Raw genomic sequence first — 18,157 nt, 5'->3', positions numbered from 1 at the left:
ATAAGAAGTTGGCAGCATTATCTCCCATAAATGTCAACTAACTTGTTTGTATTGGTGATTGGCTGAATGCTAAATAGGACTGAGTGGACTTGTAGGCTCTGAAGTTTTGCCTTTTTTTTTTTTGGAGTGCAGTCATGTAACAAAAATCTACGTTTGTAAATTGCACTTTCACGATAGAGATTGCACTACAGTACTTGTATGAAGTTAATTGAAAAATACTGTCATTTTTACAGTGCAAATATTTGGAACACATATAAAGTGAGTACTGTGCACTTCGTATTCAGTGTTGTAATTGAAAGCAATATATTTGAAAATGTAGAAAAAATCCACAAATATTAATAAATTTCAATTGGTATTCTATTGTTTAACAGTGCATTTAAAATTGCAATTAATCATGATTAATTTTTTGAGTTAATCGCATGAGTTAACTGCGATTAATCTACAGCCCTAATAATAATACACCTAATGCAACATATTTAAACTAATGCAGAGATGTAGCTGACAAACTGTATAGGTCTAATATACTCTTTTGTATTAGTGATTTTTTTTTTTGGTGACATGCGTTAAGTAAAACATTTAATATATCAGGAAACCCGAATCTCGCTTTCTTTAAGCACAACGTGGAAGTTCTTGGAATCCTTTCTGATGATGTAGAAACTGATGCTGTAGCCCCAGGTGAAAACTTGAAGATTAGACTGAAAGGAATTGAAGAGGAGGAGATCCTTCCAGGATTTATACTCTGTGACCCTAATAACCTTTGTCATTCTGGACGCACATTTGATGCCCAGGTACGCTAGCTGAAATACAGGTCTGTAATTCCTTGGTTCTTGTATCTAATGATAGTGAATGACACTAAACAAGACAATTTAGTTAGAAATTTCACAGCTGCTGTAAGACCACTGTGTGATTTCATAAATCTTAATCCAAGATGTAAAATCATTGCTTAAAAAAGTCAAAAGTGAATTACATATTTGTTCTTTGAACAAATGTTCTCTGAATGTGAATATTCTAACTGAAGTTTCAGAAATCCCTAATCTTAAAGCAAAATTCTATTTTCCTTCTTATAGATGAGTTATTTTTCAGTAAGTATATTTCTGTATTATAAGACATTCAGTCATTTAGGGGGAGGGATAGCTCAGTGGTTTGAGCATTGGCCTGATAAACCCAGGGTTATGAGTTCAATCCTTGAGGGGGCCATTTAGTGATCTGGGGTAAAAATCTGTCTGGGGATTAGTCCTGCTCTGAGCAGGGGGTTGGACTAGATGACCTCTTGAGGTCCCTTCCAACCCTGATATTCTATGATTTTGCTGGTTCCCTAACAAGAGTGTGGGGTTGGCCTTTTGCTTCTGAAAAGTTTTATTCAGTGACGTGATGTGGCATGTATATGAAGTTCTAGATAAAAATGTGTGATAGCTAACCCTTAATTGGTTAGTCTCTGCCTCTTCAGAATATAATATGTGAGGAATGCAGTTATATTAAACTTCTTATATTACTTTACAGATAGTGATAATTGAGCACAAATCCATCATCTGCCCTGGTTATAATGCGGTGCTGCACATTCATACCTGTATTGAAGAAGTCGAGATAACAGTGAGTTTATATTAATGCTTTAACTTAAAGACAGCATGCTCTTCAGAGGAGGAACTTGTTTTCAATTGTTTTTACAGAAAATAGTACAACAGATCTCCAGTCCAGATTGGATCCTTGTGCACTAACACAACATAGCAAATAAGCATCATATATACATGTTATGAACACTTTGGGAGCCCTGAATGCTACTGTATATTCAAACTTGATATCATAAAAGGACATGGTCCACTATCACACTTCGGTCTGAATATCTTCCTAAAAGTACCCAAAAAAGGGGGGTGGGGGAGATATCTTTCTCCCTTTTTTCAATTTGTTTACTTGTGGATTTGACAGCATTTTGTATGTGTGTTTCACTGTATTCCAAGTATAGTCCATTTGTGTAGTTTTTTCTGTAGTAACAAGGGAGAAGAGTATTTGCAGAAAAAAAAATATTATAAAATCATAGATGTTGGTTGGGGTGAGTGTCTCACGAGCAAGTGTTAGGTAAACCACCGTTACCTTTTCAAAATTGACTAAATTTCAAGTAGACAGTAGTTTTAAAGAGGCTTGGTGAATACTGATGCTTCATTTCTGAGGGGAAAATATAATTGTCAATAAACTGTGTTTTGCTAACACTTTAAACTTCTCATTCTTGTGCAGGCCTTAATCTGCTTGGTAGACAAAAAATCAGGAGAAAAAAGTAAGACACGACCACGTTTTGTGAAACAAGATCAAGTATGCATTGCCCGTTTAAGGACAGCAGGAACCATCTGCCTTGAGACATTCAAAGAGTTCCCTCAGATGGGTCGTTTTACCTTAAGAGATGAGGGTAAGACTACTTGTGCAACTATTAAAGTTTGTTTCTCTATATATACACCATCTTATTACACTTAGAATAAGAAATCTCAAACACTGAAATGAAAAACTGGAAATGGAAATATTATCTGTCCCTTTTCTAATTGCAGTACTTAGTAGAAAATTATCTGTAGAAGACTGTTTCTTATTCTTCCTGCTGAAAAATAGATATTCCATTGTACAGTATAGAGAGAGGAGACAACAGGGCTGCTGCTAATAATAGAAATGCATTCACAGGTCTTGCATACTAAAGATACAGTAACTCTTCACTTAACGTTATCCTGGTTATGTTTCGTTTTTACGTTGCTGATCAATTAGAGAACATGCTCGTTTAAAGTTGCACAGTGCTCCCTTGTAACATTGTTTGGCAGCTGCCTGCTTTGTCCGCTGCTTGCAAAGAGCAGCCTGTTGGAGCTAGGTGGTGGGGACTTGGAACCAGGGTGGACTGGCAACCCCCTTATGAGCTCACCTAAGTTCCTTGTGCGGCAGCTGCCTAGCAGGCTATCAATTTCTGGGCAGTTCAGCGGTGTCCTCCCCCTCCATGTGCTGCTTCTGCCCTCTGCCTTAGAGCTGCTCCCGGGAGCCTCCAGCTTGCTGTGCAGAAAAGTTAAAGAATACAGAACATTTCTCAAGATCTGAGGCCCAATTTGGGAGACTAATAATATTGTGACAGGTTTCAGAGTGGTAGCCATCTGTATCAGCAAAAAGAACAAAGAGTACTTGTGGCACCTGAGAGACTACACAAAGTAAAACCTGTTTCTCCATGCTAATCCCCCCCCCCCCCCCCCCCCCCCCACACACACACTTTTACTCATACCTTCTTGTCAGCTGTTGGAAATGGGCCATCCTGATTATCACTTCAAAAGGTTTTTTTCTCCTGCTGATAATAGCCCACGTTAACTGATTACTCTCATTATAATTAGTATGGCAACACCTATTTTTTCATGTCTTCTGTGTGTATCTATCTTCCTACTGTATTTTCCACTGCATGCATCCGATGAAGTGGGTTTTAGCCCACAAAAGCTTATGTTCAAATACATTTTAGTCTCTAATGTGCCATGAATGGTGGGAGGGGAGACAGCATGACAGAGAGAGACAGTCATACACCCTGTGTGTAACACACACACACACACACACACACACACACACACTTTCTCTCTCTCTCTCACTCTCTCTCTTTGTGTGAGAGACGTGCATTGCCCCTTTAAGTATGCTGACCCCACTCTAACTACACTGCCTTTTTAAGTAGACCAGTAAGTTGAGACAGCAGCTGCTGCCAGCAGGCACCCTCCATCCTGAGCCCTGTCATGTCCCCCACCCTGCTCTGTGGAGATGGTGTAAAGGAGCGGGGCACAGGAATGGGGGGAGGAGGGCACCCTGACATTAGCAGGGGAGTCTATGAACTGGTCTGTCTCCCAGAAGTGGATCAGTACACCCAGAAAGTTAACTTACAACAACAATCTACAGTTACTATCAGGGCTTTGGAGCTGTGGTCTGGCTCCACTCCAGGCAAAAACCTGCAGTTCCACTGCTCCGGAGCTGCTGTGCGCTCCAGCTGCAGGCTTCGCTCCAAGGCCCTGGTTACTAGGTATGTCCACTTTTTCTTTACTGATATAGAGATTAAGTGGAAAGAACTGAGGGGCAGCTGTTTCCCCTTTCAAGTCCTTAAGTCTGAATTTCCAGGCTGAGAAAAGGATGTGTGCAGCACGGAGGGTCCATCCATTTTTTATGTGTCTCAGACAGATGGTGTTTATGGACATACGAAGAGTTGGCTATTAGTACAGATCCCCATTCTTTCTATTTACTTGCCATATCCTCATCAGACTGGCTGAATATGCTGTTGCTCAGCTTTTGATAAAATGAGCCACTTATAAAATATAATGACAGGCAGGAAAATGTGGTCTCTTAAAATGTAGCATTTCTGGATGTATTAGCTTTTTTCCGGAATAATGCCCTTGTCAGGCGTTGACTGCAGCTTAGTTGAAAAGTAAATGGTTTCCCGAGAGTTTCTGCCATCTTCCACATCTTTTTCTCAGTTGAAAAGAAAAACAGGCTGTTATGAAATTATAACACTTTCTAGCTGATAGCAATGCGTGGAGTCACTTCAAAAAATGGTACTTGAAAGCATGATTTCCATTCTATTTAATCACTGTTGAGCAAAAAAGGCAGGTTCATACTAGAGTTCTTAGCTTCCGCCATCTTCCCAAACTGTCCATAGCTTCAGCTTTAGTTTATACCAAATCCCTACTGTTCACTAACCTGGTCAGCATGATTCTGTTTGGCTCTTAATCTCTATTCTTTTTTTTTTTTTCTTCCTTCTACAGTAATTAAGACATAAGAGATCTCTTGTAATCCATTGTTGTTTCATGATGAACTACCCAAGTTAACAACTTTAGACTCTAATAGTCAAGAGAATCAAACTGAGGAACATGAATCTTGGGTCTTGTAAGTGAGGCATAATATTTAGGGCTGTTGATTAATCACAGTTAACTCACTTGATAAACTCAGAATTAATCATGATTAAAAAATTGTGATTAATTGCAGTTTTAATCACACTGTTAAACAATAGAATACCAACTGAAATTTATTAAATATTTTGGATGTTTTTCTACATTTTCAAATATATTGATTTCAGTTACAACACAGAATACAAAATGTCCGGTACTCACTTTACTACTTTTGTTACAAATATTTGCACTGTAAAAATGATACAAGTATTGTAATGCAAGTATTCCTCATACAAGTATTGTAATGCAATCTCTTTATTGTGAAAGCGCAACTTAAAAATTTAGATTTTTGTTACATAACTGCACTCAAAAACAATGTAGAACTTTAGAGCCTACAAGTTCTCTCAGTTTTATTTCTTATTCAGCCAATTGCTAAGACACACAAGTTTGTTTATATGTGCGGGACATAATGTTGCCCACATCTTATTTACAATGTCCATCTGAAAGTGAGAACAGGCATGCACAATGCACTGTTGTAGCTGGCATCGCAAGATATTTACGTGCCAGATATGCTAAATGTTCGTATGCCCCTTCATGCTTTGGCCACATTCCAAAGGATATGCTTCCATACTGGTGATGCTCATTTAAAAAAATGTGTTAATTAAATTTGTGACTGAACTTATTGGGGAGAATTGTATATCTGCTGCTCTGTGTTTTACCTACATTCTGCCATGTATTTCATGTTATAGCAATCTTGGATGATGACCCAGCACATGTTGTTCATTTTAAGAATACTTTCACTGCAGATCTGACAAAATGCAAAGAAGGTCCCAATGTAAGATTTCTAAAGATAGCTACGGCACTCAACCCAAGATTTAAGAATCTGAAGTGCCTTCCAAAATCTGATCGGGACAGGGTGTGGAGCATGCTTCCAGAAGTCTTGCAGGAGCAACACTCCAGTGCAGAAACTACAGAACCTGAACCACCAAAAAAGAGAATCAGACTTCTGCTTGTGGCATTTGACTCAGATGATGAAAGTGAACATGAGTTGGTCCTCACTGCTTTGGATTGTTATCGAGCAGAATCCATCAGCATGGATGCACGTCCTCTGGAATGGTGGCTGAAGCATGAAGGAACATATGAATCTTTAGTGCAACTGGCATGTAAATATCTTGCAACACCGGCTACAACAGTGCCATACAAACATTTGTTCTCACTTTCAGGTGATATTATAAACAAGAATCAGGCAGCATTATCTCCTGCACATATAAACAAACTTGTCTGAGCAATTGGCTGAATAAGAAGTAGGACTGAGTAGACTTGTAGGCTCTTAAGTTTTTTACACTGTTTTATTTTTGAATGCATTTATTTTCTGTACATAAGTCTACATTTGTAAGTTCAACTTTTAAGATAATACAAGTACTGTAGTGAAATCTAAGTGAATTGAAAAATACTATTTTTTTATTTTTACAGTGCAAATATTTGTAATTAAAAAAATTAAGTGAGTACTGTACACTTGGTATTCTGTGTTATAATTGAAATCAGTATATTTGAAAATGTAAAAATATCCAAAAATATTTATATAAAAAGTCTTCTATTGTTTAACAACACGATTAATCACAAATTATTTTTTTTGTGTGATTAATCATGATTAATTTTGTTAAATGTGATTAATTTTTTAAGCGCTTGACAGCCCTAATAATATTTTGCAGGAATCAGACACTGAAAAGTAATTCCCTTTTCCCCCACCCTAGTTTTTCTGTGCCAGCAACTGGGTATCGAACACCTGCACGAAAAGTTTCTTATGACATCTCCGTCAAGTAAAAATGACTTATGATCATATTATTTAAATCCATTTAGCTTGAAGCAGGTGTTTCTGGTAAAGCAGAGTGCAGGTGCTCACTGATACTCCAGCTGCTAGCTGAACTTCAAACAAGAAGGAAAAAGTGGTATTCCCAAATGACTTTTCACTAACCTGACAAAACATGCCTTATGGTCACAAAATATTATGACTTGAGGCAATCTTTATTTTGCCATTCATTCTAGACTTCCGGCTATATGCATCCATAATAAAACTTATGAAATTACTCCCTTGCGCTGTAAGAGCTGTCCCTTATTGGTTACTTAAATTCTTCCATGTATTCCCTTGTCCTACAATATAACTTGCAGGAATGGCGTTTTCAACCTGTACAAGTTGGAATAGCATAACTTAAAGCACTTATGATGAAGCCCGACTTAGCAAGCAAAAATTCAGATGAATACAGAACAATCTCACTCTTTGTATCTATATTGATTTCTCCTTTGAGAGAATGGCACTTTTGCTCCCATTAACACACTATTATACTCTTGTCATGAAAAATAACGTTCTCTAATATATAATTAGACACCATGAGGAATCTCTGTTTTAGAAGCTTTCACACTTCTAGATGTAATGCACTGTTCACCAATAAAAGACCTAACACAAGCATCTTTCTCCTTGGTTTAGGTAAGACCATTGCAATTGGAAAAGTTCTGAAACTGGTTCCGGAGAAGGACTAAGCATTTTTCTTGATGACCCTGCACAATACTGTGAGGAAAATTGACTCTGCAAAAGCCTACTTCACACCGCCTTCTTATTTCTGCCCATTGATAAACTTCTCCCCATATTTTGCAAAGACAAATTTCACAGCCAAGGTCCACATTATGTCAGCTTTCTCATATTGAGAGCTCTGCTATGCCATTGTTGAATTTCCCAAAAAGGGGTTTTTTTCTCCCAAATTCTGCTTCCTTGCAAAGATTCGGCAATAGCTTTGTAAGTGATGTGGACATAATTGCCTATAATTATGAAAATCTAAAGGATTTTTAATGTTTAATTTCCCCTGGCATATTAAGACATCTTTTTTCCAGGCAGATCACTCAGTGTGAGTGTGTGTACACGTTACAAAGACAACTACCATGTTAATAAACTATTCAATTTGAAATCCTTTTTGGTATTGGAATTGCTTTTGAATAACGTTTTTTATCTGGATGTAACACTGTTGCACTAGCTTTTTAACTTTCCAAGGAGTCTAAATGTTCGATTACTTGGAGTTTTCTAAACTCCTCAGCAGCTCTCTTCCTTCTCACTCCTCCGTGTTTTAAATGAGGTACTTAGACAACTGACCAAGTTTGTATAAAAGGAATTCGTTTTGCCCCAGCCTAATGGTGGTGTTTAATGCATTCTTTAAATTAAATACCTTTCTGCAAATGTGGCACTACTTTATTAGCTTTATGTTGATTTATATCTACAGCAAACCTAAGTTGACTTAACATAATTTCTTAGACACAGTAAGTTGGTTTTGAATGCTAGAATTACATACTATGTCTTTTTTTATAAAGTACAGCATAATCAAATTCTTACCTTCAGAAAATGCTAACAACCAGTAAATCAATGGAAGTTGCAAAAACATGGTAATGGTGGCAGTAATGCCTGCATTGGTATTTAACTGGGCCAGTTAAAGTGCCAGTTCTACAAGTCACTTAATTCATTCTCTGTTAGAAGGCTGGATAATCCTTGCTGTTTTAAAGATCTGTCTGAATTGAGGAGAGAGACTATTTAAGACTCTAAGTGTTTGCACATATTGAAATGTAGGAGGTGCAGAATCAAGTGCAGTCTGTACATTTTTGCATATCAAGCCAATTTAAGCTTGTGTAGACTGGTGAAGAGCTTTCTTGAGAAAGTAAAGCCATAAGCAGTTGAAAATTAAGCTTCCTCAATACAGCTTGAAGGAACTAAATATTAAAACCCTACGTAGTTGTAGGTAAAAGTGGACTATCTCCTGTTGCCATCCTGGTTCGAACGATGTGAAAAAGGGTGAATGGGAAATGAGAGAAATACAAAGTATTAATGGAAATCTCCATTATTATTTTAAAGGGTTAACTTCAGAGCTTCTTCAGAATACTTTTCCTTAAACTAAATATTTTGCAATTGTAAAATTAAATAGTGGTGAGCCCTTGCCTTCCCCAGAAGCTGACAGTCACATGACTGTTTCAGTTTACAGAACTCTAAAATTTTAAAGAGTTTCATCCTTCTTGTTTCTTTGTAACTGTGGAATTCCCATTCATTTCACTTAAGGCTACATTGTATGGACAGCGCAAGTTAATTGTCCTTCAGTTTCATATGATTACACTTGTAGCTACCGTAATGCATGAAATTTAAATAAATTTTATTAAGTCTGCAAATCTCTGGGCTTTTATTTTTCTGGGAAATCTGAGAGCTTTAGACAAAATATAAACAAACACCTTCCCTCTCCTTTCCCCCCTCCCAACTGAACAAAAGCAAACCACAGACACTTGGATCTTAAATTGGTATAAAAATTAGTCAAGGAAATTCTTGCAAAGCTCTTTTTGTTTTTCTGGTTTGACTGAAAATTCTCAAGTACATATATTGGCTCCCAAAATATTTATGCATTTGAAATTTTCTCCTTATTAAAACTGTCTTTGGGGAGTGACAGTTCAGGGAGGACCTTAATGTAAAGTTATTTTTTTTATTTAAAGTATTGAAATGCGACTGAAGCACTAAATATCTGAATTATCACTTTTGAGCAAACTTATAATGAGGACTTAAATTGATTAGTTTGATCATGGATTGAAAACTGATTCATCACTGAAACCTGAAAATCAGCTGATGGATGGAAATGTATCAGGTACATGGAACTGTCAAGGATTTCTATAATATATTCCATTGTAAATCTAGTGTATTTGAATCTGATTTACATAAATTGAAGTGCATTAACAATATGTTGAAAGGTAGGTTGTAGATCTTGTTAAAGCAATACAAAATTTTTATAAGGTTGTAAGATATTCTGTTTGAATATTTTACAACCTTTAAACATGCTAATAGCAAAAGGCAAAGCAAAAATATAGGGCATTTGGCTTCATTATTAGGTATAAGAGCTAAATATGTCTATATACCTTTCTTATTTTGACCATAGACTTTTTTTGAATCTTCCTCAAATTGCGTAAGTTTAATGTACTCCATTAAATCTTCGTACCACATTGTTAGTGCAGTTTTTACTACAATTGGTGGGCTTAATTTAGATAATTAAGGAAAAAGAAATGGTGCAGTTGCTTTGTTTTGAAATAAGTACTGCTTGCTAATAAGTTCCTCAATGTAATAAACTTTTTTAAACAGTTGTCATTTTGAATCCTTATTTCCTTCTGTCAAAACACATGGCAAACTACTATGAAGATGAAAGAAATAAAGGATTTATCCAGCCATAAGAGGAAAAAATCATGTGAACTAAGACATGAAGAGTTGAACTGAGTGTAAGGAAATGGCTTAACTTATCAGCAGATAAATATATTATACTGACTTTATATAATTAAGATCTTTTGTTACTGAACTGAAAACCTTGATAATATATGTAATGGTTAAATGCAAAAAATCTTTATGTGGAGTAGCAGAATCCTGATTATTCTGTAACATGAAAAATGACAGTGCATTCTTTCCTGCTAGTTATAAGAGGAAACAAACACCACATAAAATAGGGCCCTGGGCATGCTAATCATTCACCTAACTGGGAATATGCCTTTCTTTGGTCATATCTGCAGATAGGCAGAAACTGCTTTACATTTGCTGGCTCCAGTTTCCTGATGCATACTTATGCTAATTGTTAACTATAGTGGCACCAGCCATTCACTAGGGATAGTTCTTTGGAAAACCAGATGCTTTATGAAGTTTATTCCACAAGGGTCTTTGCTGGTGGTATGGCTTGAGGCTACAGATTTTTCAGTGGTACAAGATGCCCAGTGAAAATTGCTTAATGAATAATCTCTGCCACCAACTCATTAAATATTATCATCATTATGAGAAATATAGCCTTCAGGAGAGGTCTATATATGTCCTGAGATATTGGGGGCATTTTTAGATGGTGAACCATTCCAGAAGTCTGAATAAATGTTATGTCTTGCTTTTTTTATGTTGGTAGTGCAGAATGTTCAGATTATCTGCTGAGCAGATGGAGTTTCCTTCATACAAAACTTCATGGCTTTTTCTCACCCAGCACTCCAAGAAACGTGCTCAGTCAGCAACTCAATAGACCTAAGCTGCTTCTTTACAATCTCCATGTGGGATCCTTATAGAAAAGTATACCAACAAAGTTAGTTCTTAGGTAGCTATTGTTGTTCTTAAGGAAAGTGATAAGATTCTCAATTTACGTCAGTGGGCTATGGACCTTGGTTATCAAGTCAGTTTATACCCTTCCCCCTGCCGTGGAGAAGAGTTACCACTGGTTCTAATCTTAATATCCAACAAAGATTACTTCTGACTGGGCTGATAGATATGTTGGATTACCTTTAGCTCTGGGTATAATGGCCATTGTGTTCTCTTGTTAAATTTCATATTTAACTCTCGACTCCTGTCCCACCATTAGTTGGATTTCTGTTGCCAAAAAATCTGTTTGGCAGAGTGGAAGAAAGCATGACTTCTTCAATTCTTTGAGGGTGGCTCAAGATACTGCATATAAAAGCTTTTCCAAGAAGTATTAGGATTTGATTAAACCACCCTCAGGTGGTCAAGTTATTTAACCTGTTCCTTGTAGGGCAATCTAAAGAAAAACATGGAGAATTAAGTAGATGGAAAATTACTTCTGTTCACCTCAAAACACTATATGATCACTGCCTGCCTAGAGAGTGCTTGTAGTTCTGTTCCCTGGATACCATAACTCCGTGGAATAGGGGACAGGACAGAAAACCTTCCACGTCCTGATCACTACACCTCTTCCAGATATTTGTTCTTCTAAATGTTCTAGTTGGTTGAGTCGCATTGAAAAACTTGCACATGTTGAATGCTGTAGAAGGATCCAAATCTGTTCTTCAAAAGTGTTATGTAAATGGAGGGACTAAAGGAGGGGAGAGAATCTGGCTTCTCCATAGTGTATAAAGGCCGGAAAGAATTTTTCTAAAGTACTTTATTTTTTAATATTAGAAATTCAGACCTTGCTTGTACTGTTTGTCTAGAGAAACTATGATCCACTGCAGAACTAATAGGTTTTATTATTGGCAGTTACTTATGGTAGTGCTGAGGCCGCAATCACGGGGGCGTCCCATGGTATTGAGTTCTGTACAATTACAGAGGTAGGGATGGTCCCTTCTCTTGGAGAATGAGTAGCTAGGACGTGAAACCTAATTATTCAAGGGAAATAACTATTATTCATACTCTGGTAGTGTCTAGATGGCACAATCAAGCTTGGGCCTCCAGTGTCATAGGCACTGTATAAATACGTTGTAAGAGTCAGTTGCTGTCTAACAAGCTTACACACTGATTTCAAGATGGGAAGTAACAAGTGACTATAGAGGAGAGGAAAAAGTGGAAGGAAATGAAAGCTTAATCAAGAATAGGACTTTGAAAATTCTGTGGAGGAAGAAGTAGTAACCAGAAGGATTTGGCCAGGTCATGGGTGTGTAAGGTAAGAAGAATGGAGTGTTATATGATACCCATGTGTTGTGACAAGGAAGATAAAGGCATTAACAACAAAAGAAGTGGGAGAGGGCTTGGAAGGAAAGGTGAGAAGTTTTTTTCCAGATGAAGTTTGACGAAGATACCTAAGGAGTGTCAGAGACAGGTCAAGATGCTGAATTGTATAGGAGGAAATAAGTCAGCAGTATGTAATGTGAACAGAGACCACTGTAAAAACAAAACAAAAAATTAAACCACCTGAAGTGGAAGAAAAGGTGTCCTAGTTAAAAATTAATCACATATGCCCCTTTAATTAAGGGATGAATGCACAATTCACTTCTCTAGGTTCTTCACCATGACTTCCAGCAAAAATAGAGAACGGGCTTTAATTCTACAATTTCCAAGATAAACTAAAGCAGTATTGTTTTCATAGAATCATAGGTCATTTAGTCAAGTCCCCTGCACGCAAGGCAGGACTAAGTATTACCTAGTTCTAAAGCAGAGGTCAGCAACCTTTCAGAAGTCATGTGCGAGTCTTCATTTATTCACTCTAGGTTTCGCGTGCCAGTAATACATTTTAACGTTTTTAGGGCTCCTTCAAGTCTGTAATATATAACTAAACTATTGTTGTATGTAAAGTAAATAAGGTTTTTAAAATGTTTAAGAAGCCTCATTTAAAATTAAATTAAAATGCAGAGCCCCCCAGACTGGTGGCCAGGACCTGGGCAGTGTGAGTGCCACTGAAAATCAGCTTGCGTGCAGTCTTTGGCATGCGTGCCATAGGTTGCCTACCCCTGTTCTAGACTATGCCTGACAGGTGTTTGTCCAACCTGCTCTTAAAAATCTCCATAATAGAGATTCCACCTCATCTCTAGGCAATTTATTCCAGTGCTTAACCACTCCGACAGTTAGAAAGTTTTTCCTAATGTCAAACCTAAACTACCCTTGCTGCAATTTAAGTTGTGAAAACCTTTTCAGGTCTTTATATGTCAAGAAGAAAGGCACTAACTGGAACCAGTTTTTCCACTGCAGTCACTTCTAATAATGGCTTTGGTAACAATAAAATGAGCAATCAGATTTTTTCCCCCCCTTTATATGTAGAAATACTGGCTTGAGGCTCCAAATACCAATTTAAAAAAAAAATTCTGCTTTTGGTTTCCTGCTATCAACTCTAGTCCAGAGGAAGGTTAATCACAGCCTGCATCAATGACAATATGCACACTACACCTCTACCCCGATAGAATGCTGTCCTCGGGAGCCAAAAAATCTTACCGCGTTATATGTGAAACCGCGTTATATCAAATTTGCTTTGCCCGCCAGCATTTCCATTATTAGTAGTCAGCAAATCATTTCTTTAGAACTAACACACTGTATGCAGTAAATAAATCTGTTCTACAATAGTTAAATTGTATTGCCTTTCTTTAATTACAACAATTTATTTTATAAGCTTACTTAAAAGATAGTGTATTAACACAGGTACTAAACACTGCTAAATGCGCTCATGAGGACTAGGTTTCATCATATATCAATCATTTGGTCTGTGTGTAATGCTTAGGAAAATGCAGAATTCACATAAAATATCAGAAAAATGTTTTTAATTACACATCCTTACAAATTGTTGTAAAAAAGGATTTTGGTATTTTAGCAAATAGGAGCATGGGCCACTTTGTCACTTAGCCAACTATGTTATATGTAGATTGTTATGTAATATGAGCTGTTAACTATTAAATACATTGTAGTTTGAAAACTTTTTGGGGAGTACAAGATGCTTGCTTATAAGATGCACCCTTTAACATTTTTTTAATTTTTAAAAAAACTTGTTATACTTTGTTGCTTCATGCTACTGCGAGCTGCCTTCTTTGCCAGATCAATTATGGATTTTAACTGCAGTATTTGCAGTCTATCCACATCCTGGCTTTCTAGCCACTTAAGACCAATCTCTAACCCTACAACCGCATCAGCAGCTTTGGGCAGTGGCTCCGAGGGTTCTTTATCACTATCCTCAGGGTTAGACACATTTTCTGAGGCACCAGGTGGTTGACGGGCATCATTATGAATTATATCTACATCTGTAAGTCGTTCATAGGTTGGACACACAGCATCCACCTCCATCCACTCTTGAACATCAGCTATTCCACTTTGAGCCATAAGTTCCCTGTAGACTTGTTCTGCCTCCATGGCCTCTTCTTCCGTAAAACCTTCAAAGTTGTTCTTATCTTAGTCTTCTTCCTCATCTTGGTTGTCATCGCTTTCAGTGACAAAAGCACTTTTGAGACCACGATGCCAACATTTCTCTATCATTGACGGAGTGATTCCTAGCCAGGCTGTCTCACCTAAGTTAAATACATCCAGCAAATTCAATTTCTTGATTACATTCGTTATGCTACTGTTGTCCTCAACAATTTTATTTACTAAGGCTTTACGATAGTTTCATTTTAAATGTGACTATAATGCCTTGATCAAGGGGCTGTGTTTTGGACGTCATGTTCTTAGGAAGGTAGCTCACCTTTATCTTCCCATCCAACTGGGGGGGGTGAGCAGGACAGTTGTCAAGTAGGAGCAATGCCTTTGGCTCCAGGTTTTGTCTGCATAGATGGTTCTGGACAGCTGGTACAAAATACTTCTTAAACCATTCCTCGAAAATATCCAATGTCATACAGGCATTTTTTGAATGGCGATAAATGAATGAAAGCGAATCCATGTTCTTATGGTGGAAAGCCATAGGTGACTTGGATTTGCCTATGCACAGAGGTTTAAGTTTATGTGAAGCGGTTTTATTCACACAGAAAAAGTATTGTCACTCTTTTATCACCTTACCACCTTTGGTCTTTGGTTCTTTGGTCCTAGAAGCAACTGTTCTATCCGACAGCATATGGTAACATAAGCTGGTTTCATCAGCATTATAGATTTGCTCCGGAGCATAGCCACCCTCAGTGATGATCTCTTGTAACTTTAGTGGGTAATCATCGCAAGCTTTTATATCTGCAGAGCGTGTCTCTCCTGAAATTGCAACTTGCAAAATGCCATGACGTTTTTTAAAATGATTAAGCCATCCACTGCTAGCATTAAATTCGTTACCTTGATGTGCAGAAGCGTCCTAGCCCGAGCATGTGAAATCGAGATCCTTCTTCAATTTCTCCACTTGTTTCCTTATGCATGGGTGGGCAAATCTTTTGGCCCGAGGGCCACATCGGGGTTCAAAGTTGTATGGAGGGCCAGGAAGGGAAGGCTGTGCCTCCCCAAACAGCCTGTCCCCACCTCCTAGCTGATGCCTTCCTACTTCCTGCCCCGACTGACCCCTCAGAACCCCTGACCCATCCAACAGCCCCTGCTCCTTGTCCCCTGACCACCCTCTCCAGAGATCCAACCACCCCTACCAACACCCCACCCACTAGCCAAGCCCCCCTGCTCCTTGTCTCCTGACTTCCTCAACCCTATCCATACCCCCACCCTGACAGGCCCCCCTGGGACTCCCATGCCCTATCTAACACCCCTGTCCCCTGACCGCCCTGCCCCCAGAACCTCCAAACCATCCAACACATCCATCCCTTGACTGCCCCCTGAGACCTTCCACCCCTTATCCAACCCCTCAGCTCCAGCCCAGCACCCTTAACATGCCACTCAAAGCAGCATGTTAGAGCCAGTCACACTGACGCGCTGATCCTCCAGAGCGCACAGCCCCTTCCCTCGCCCCCCAACTGTTGCTTTACAGCATTGTATGTGTACCCATGTTATATCAGGTCGTGTTACAGCGGGGTAGAGGTGTACTTATAAATGACGACACAAAGTATTTGTGGATCATCATAAATAGGACCTTACCGAATTCATGGTCCATTTTGGTCAATTTCACGATCATGGGATTTTAAAAACTAAATTTCACAGTTTCAGATAGTTAAATCATAAATTTCATGGTGTTGTAATCCTGCGGGTACGGACCCAGAAGTGAGTCACAAGGTTAGTGTATGGGGGTTGTGGTATTGCCACCCTTACTTCTGTACTGTTGCCTTCAGAGCTGGGCAGCCAGAAGGCAGCTGCTGGCTGGGCGCCCGGCTCAGAAGGCAGCGCTGCCTCCAGCAGCAGCAGCAGCACAGAAATAAGGGTGTAGCATTACCATACCCTGCCACTGATCTGGGGGCCCAGCCAGCAGCTTTCTCTCTACAGCCCTTCAGCTCTGAAATCTGGTCTCCCCTACGACAGCCAGATTTCATGCAGAAGATCAGATTTCACGGTCTGTGATGCATTTTTCACAGCCGTGAATTTGGTAGGGTCCTAATACTGAAGTTTGACATCTTCCCTTGTGTTTAAAGCATTTTTTTTTAATTTTTACACTAGGAGTGTAAACATCCATAATCTTTTTATCTCTAACTCAATTATTCTTATTTGCATTTATCAGATCACTATCCTTAAGAACATAAGAACGGCCGTACCGGGTCAGACCAAAGGTCCATCTAGCCCAGTATCTGTCTACTGACAGTGGCCAATGCCAAGTGCCCCAGAGGGAGTGAATCTAACAGGCAATGATCAAGTGATCTCTCTCCTGCCCTCCATCTCCATCCTCTGATGAACAGAGGCTAGGGACACCATTCTTTACCATTCCTGGCTAATAGCCATTTATGGACTTAGCCACCATGAATTTATCCAGTTCCCTTTTAAACATTGTTATTGTCCCAGCCGTCACAACCTCCTCAGGTAAGGAGTTCCACAAGTTGACTGTGCGCTGTGTGAAGAACAACTTCCTTTTATTTGTTTTAAACCTGCTATCTAGTAATTTCATTTGGTGACCCCTAGTTCTTGTATTATGGGAATAAGTAAATAACTTTTCCTTATCCACTTTCTCCACATCACTCATGATTTTATATACCTCTATCATATCCCCCCTTAGTCTCCTCTTTTCCAAGCTGAAGAGGCCTAGCCTCTTTAATCTTTCCTCATATGGGACCGTCTCCAAACCCCTAATCATTTTAGTTGCCCTTTTCTGAGGTGAGGAGACCACATCTGTACACAGTATTCGAGATGTGGGCGTACCATGGATTTATATAAGGGCAATAATATATTCTCAGTCTTATTCTCTATCCCCTTTTTAATAATTCCTAACATCTCGTTTGCTTTTTTGACTGCCTCTGCACACTGCGTGGACATCTTCAGAGAACTATCCACGATGACACCAAGATCTTTTTCCTGACTCGTTGTAGCTAAATTAGCCCCCATCATATTGTACGTATAGTTGGGGTTATTTTTTCACTTTACATTTATCCACGTTACATTTTACATATTACATTTACAGTTGGGTTTATTTATCACTTTACATTTATCCACATTAAATGTCATTTGCCATTTTGTTGCCCAATCACTTCTTGGGGAGAGAAGGAGTGTAGTCTAAGATTATACAGAAAATATATAACTAATGAATGAACTCTTAGAACAATAGCAAAATTTTCCAATGTCTCCAATAATAGGTTCCTTGCAAATTCTTCCTCAAAATGTTTTTCTTACAAATTTCTGCATATTTTCCTTCTACAATTTAAGGCAAGTAGTACATATGGTCCTGACAGAATATGGATTTCAGAAATTTGCCTCCAATGAAAAAGTAACCTAGTCTGGGGAAATAAAAATACTACTTAAAAAAAATTGGAATCCTTAGGGAGTTTCCACCAGCTGGTTTGTTGACTTAGAACTACAGAAAAACTAAGCTTTTAGTTTTGGTATGTACTACCCACACATTGACTAAGAGCAGTTTTCATTTGACAACCACAATCATAGACAATCGTTCCACTGAGGAGACTGACTCAGGCTATGGCTGTAGCTACACTGGCACTCTACAGCGCTGCAACTTTCGCGCTCAGGGGTGTTAAAAAACGACCCCCTGAGT

General features: G+C 38.5%; 1 protein-coding gene across 3 annotated transcripts in view; it reads left to right on the top strand.

Moving 5' to 3' along the window:
• The window catches only part of GSPT1 (G1 to S phase transition 1), a 46,158-nt gene extending 37,087 nt beyond the window's left edge, over positions 1–9,071 (top strand). For all 3 annotated transcript variants that reach the window (XM_050967748.1, XM_050967747.1, XM_050967746.1), the window contains 4 exons: positions 615–788; positions 1,501–1,590; positions 2,230–2,398; positions 7,357–9,071. In XM_050967748.1, the coding sequence (XP_050823705.1) occupies positions 615–788; positions 1,501–1,590; positions 2,230–2,398; positions 7,357–7,409 (486 nt within the window). In that variant the 3' untranslated portion in view covers positions 7,410–9,071. The remainder of the gene's footprint in view (positions 1–614; positions 789–1,500; positions 1,591–2,229; positions 2,399–7,356) is intronic.
• Positions 9,072–18,157: the final 9,086 nt, after the last annotated feature.

Source organism: Gopherus flavomarginatus, chromosome 9 (assembly GCF_025201925.1).
Source record: "Gopherus flavomarginatus isolate rGopFla2 chromosome 9, rGopFla2.mat.asm, whole genome shotgun sequence".
Taxonomy (NCBI): domain Eukaryota; kingdom Metazoa; phylum Chordata; order Testudines; family Testudinidae; genus Gopherus; species Gopherus flavomarginatus.
Note: the sequence above shows the minus strand (reverse complement) of the source record. Positions and strands in the feature narration are given on the sequence as shown.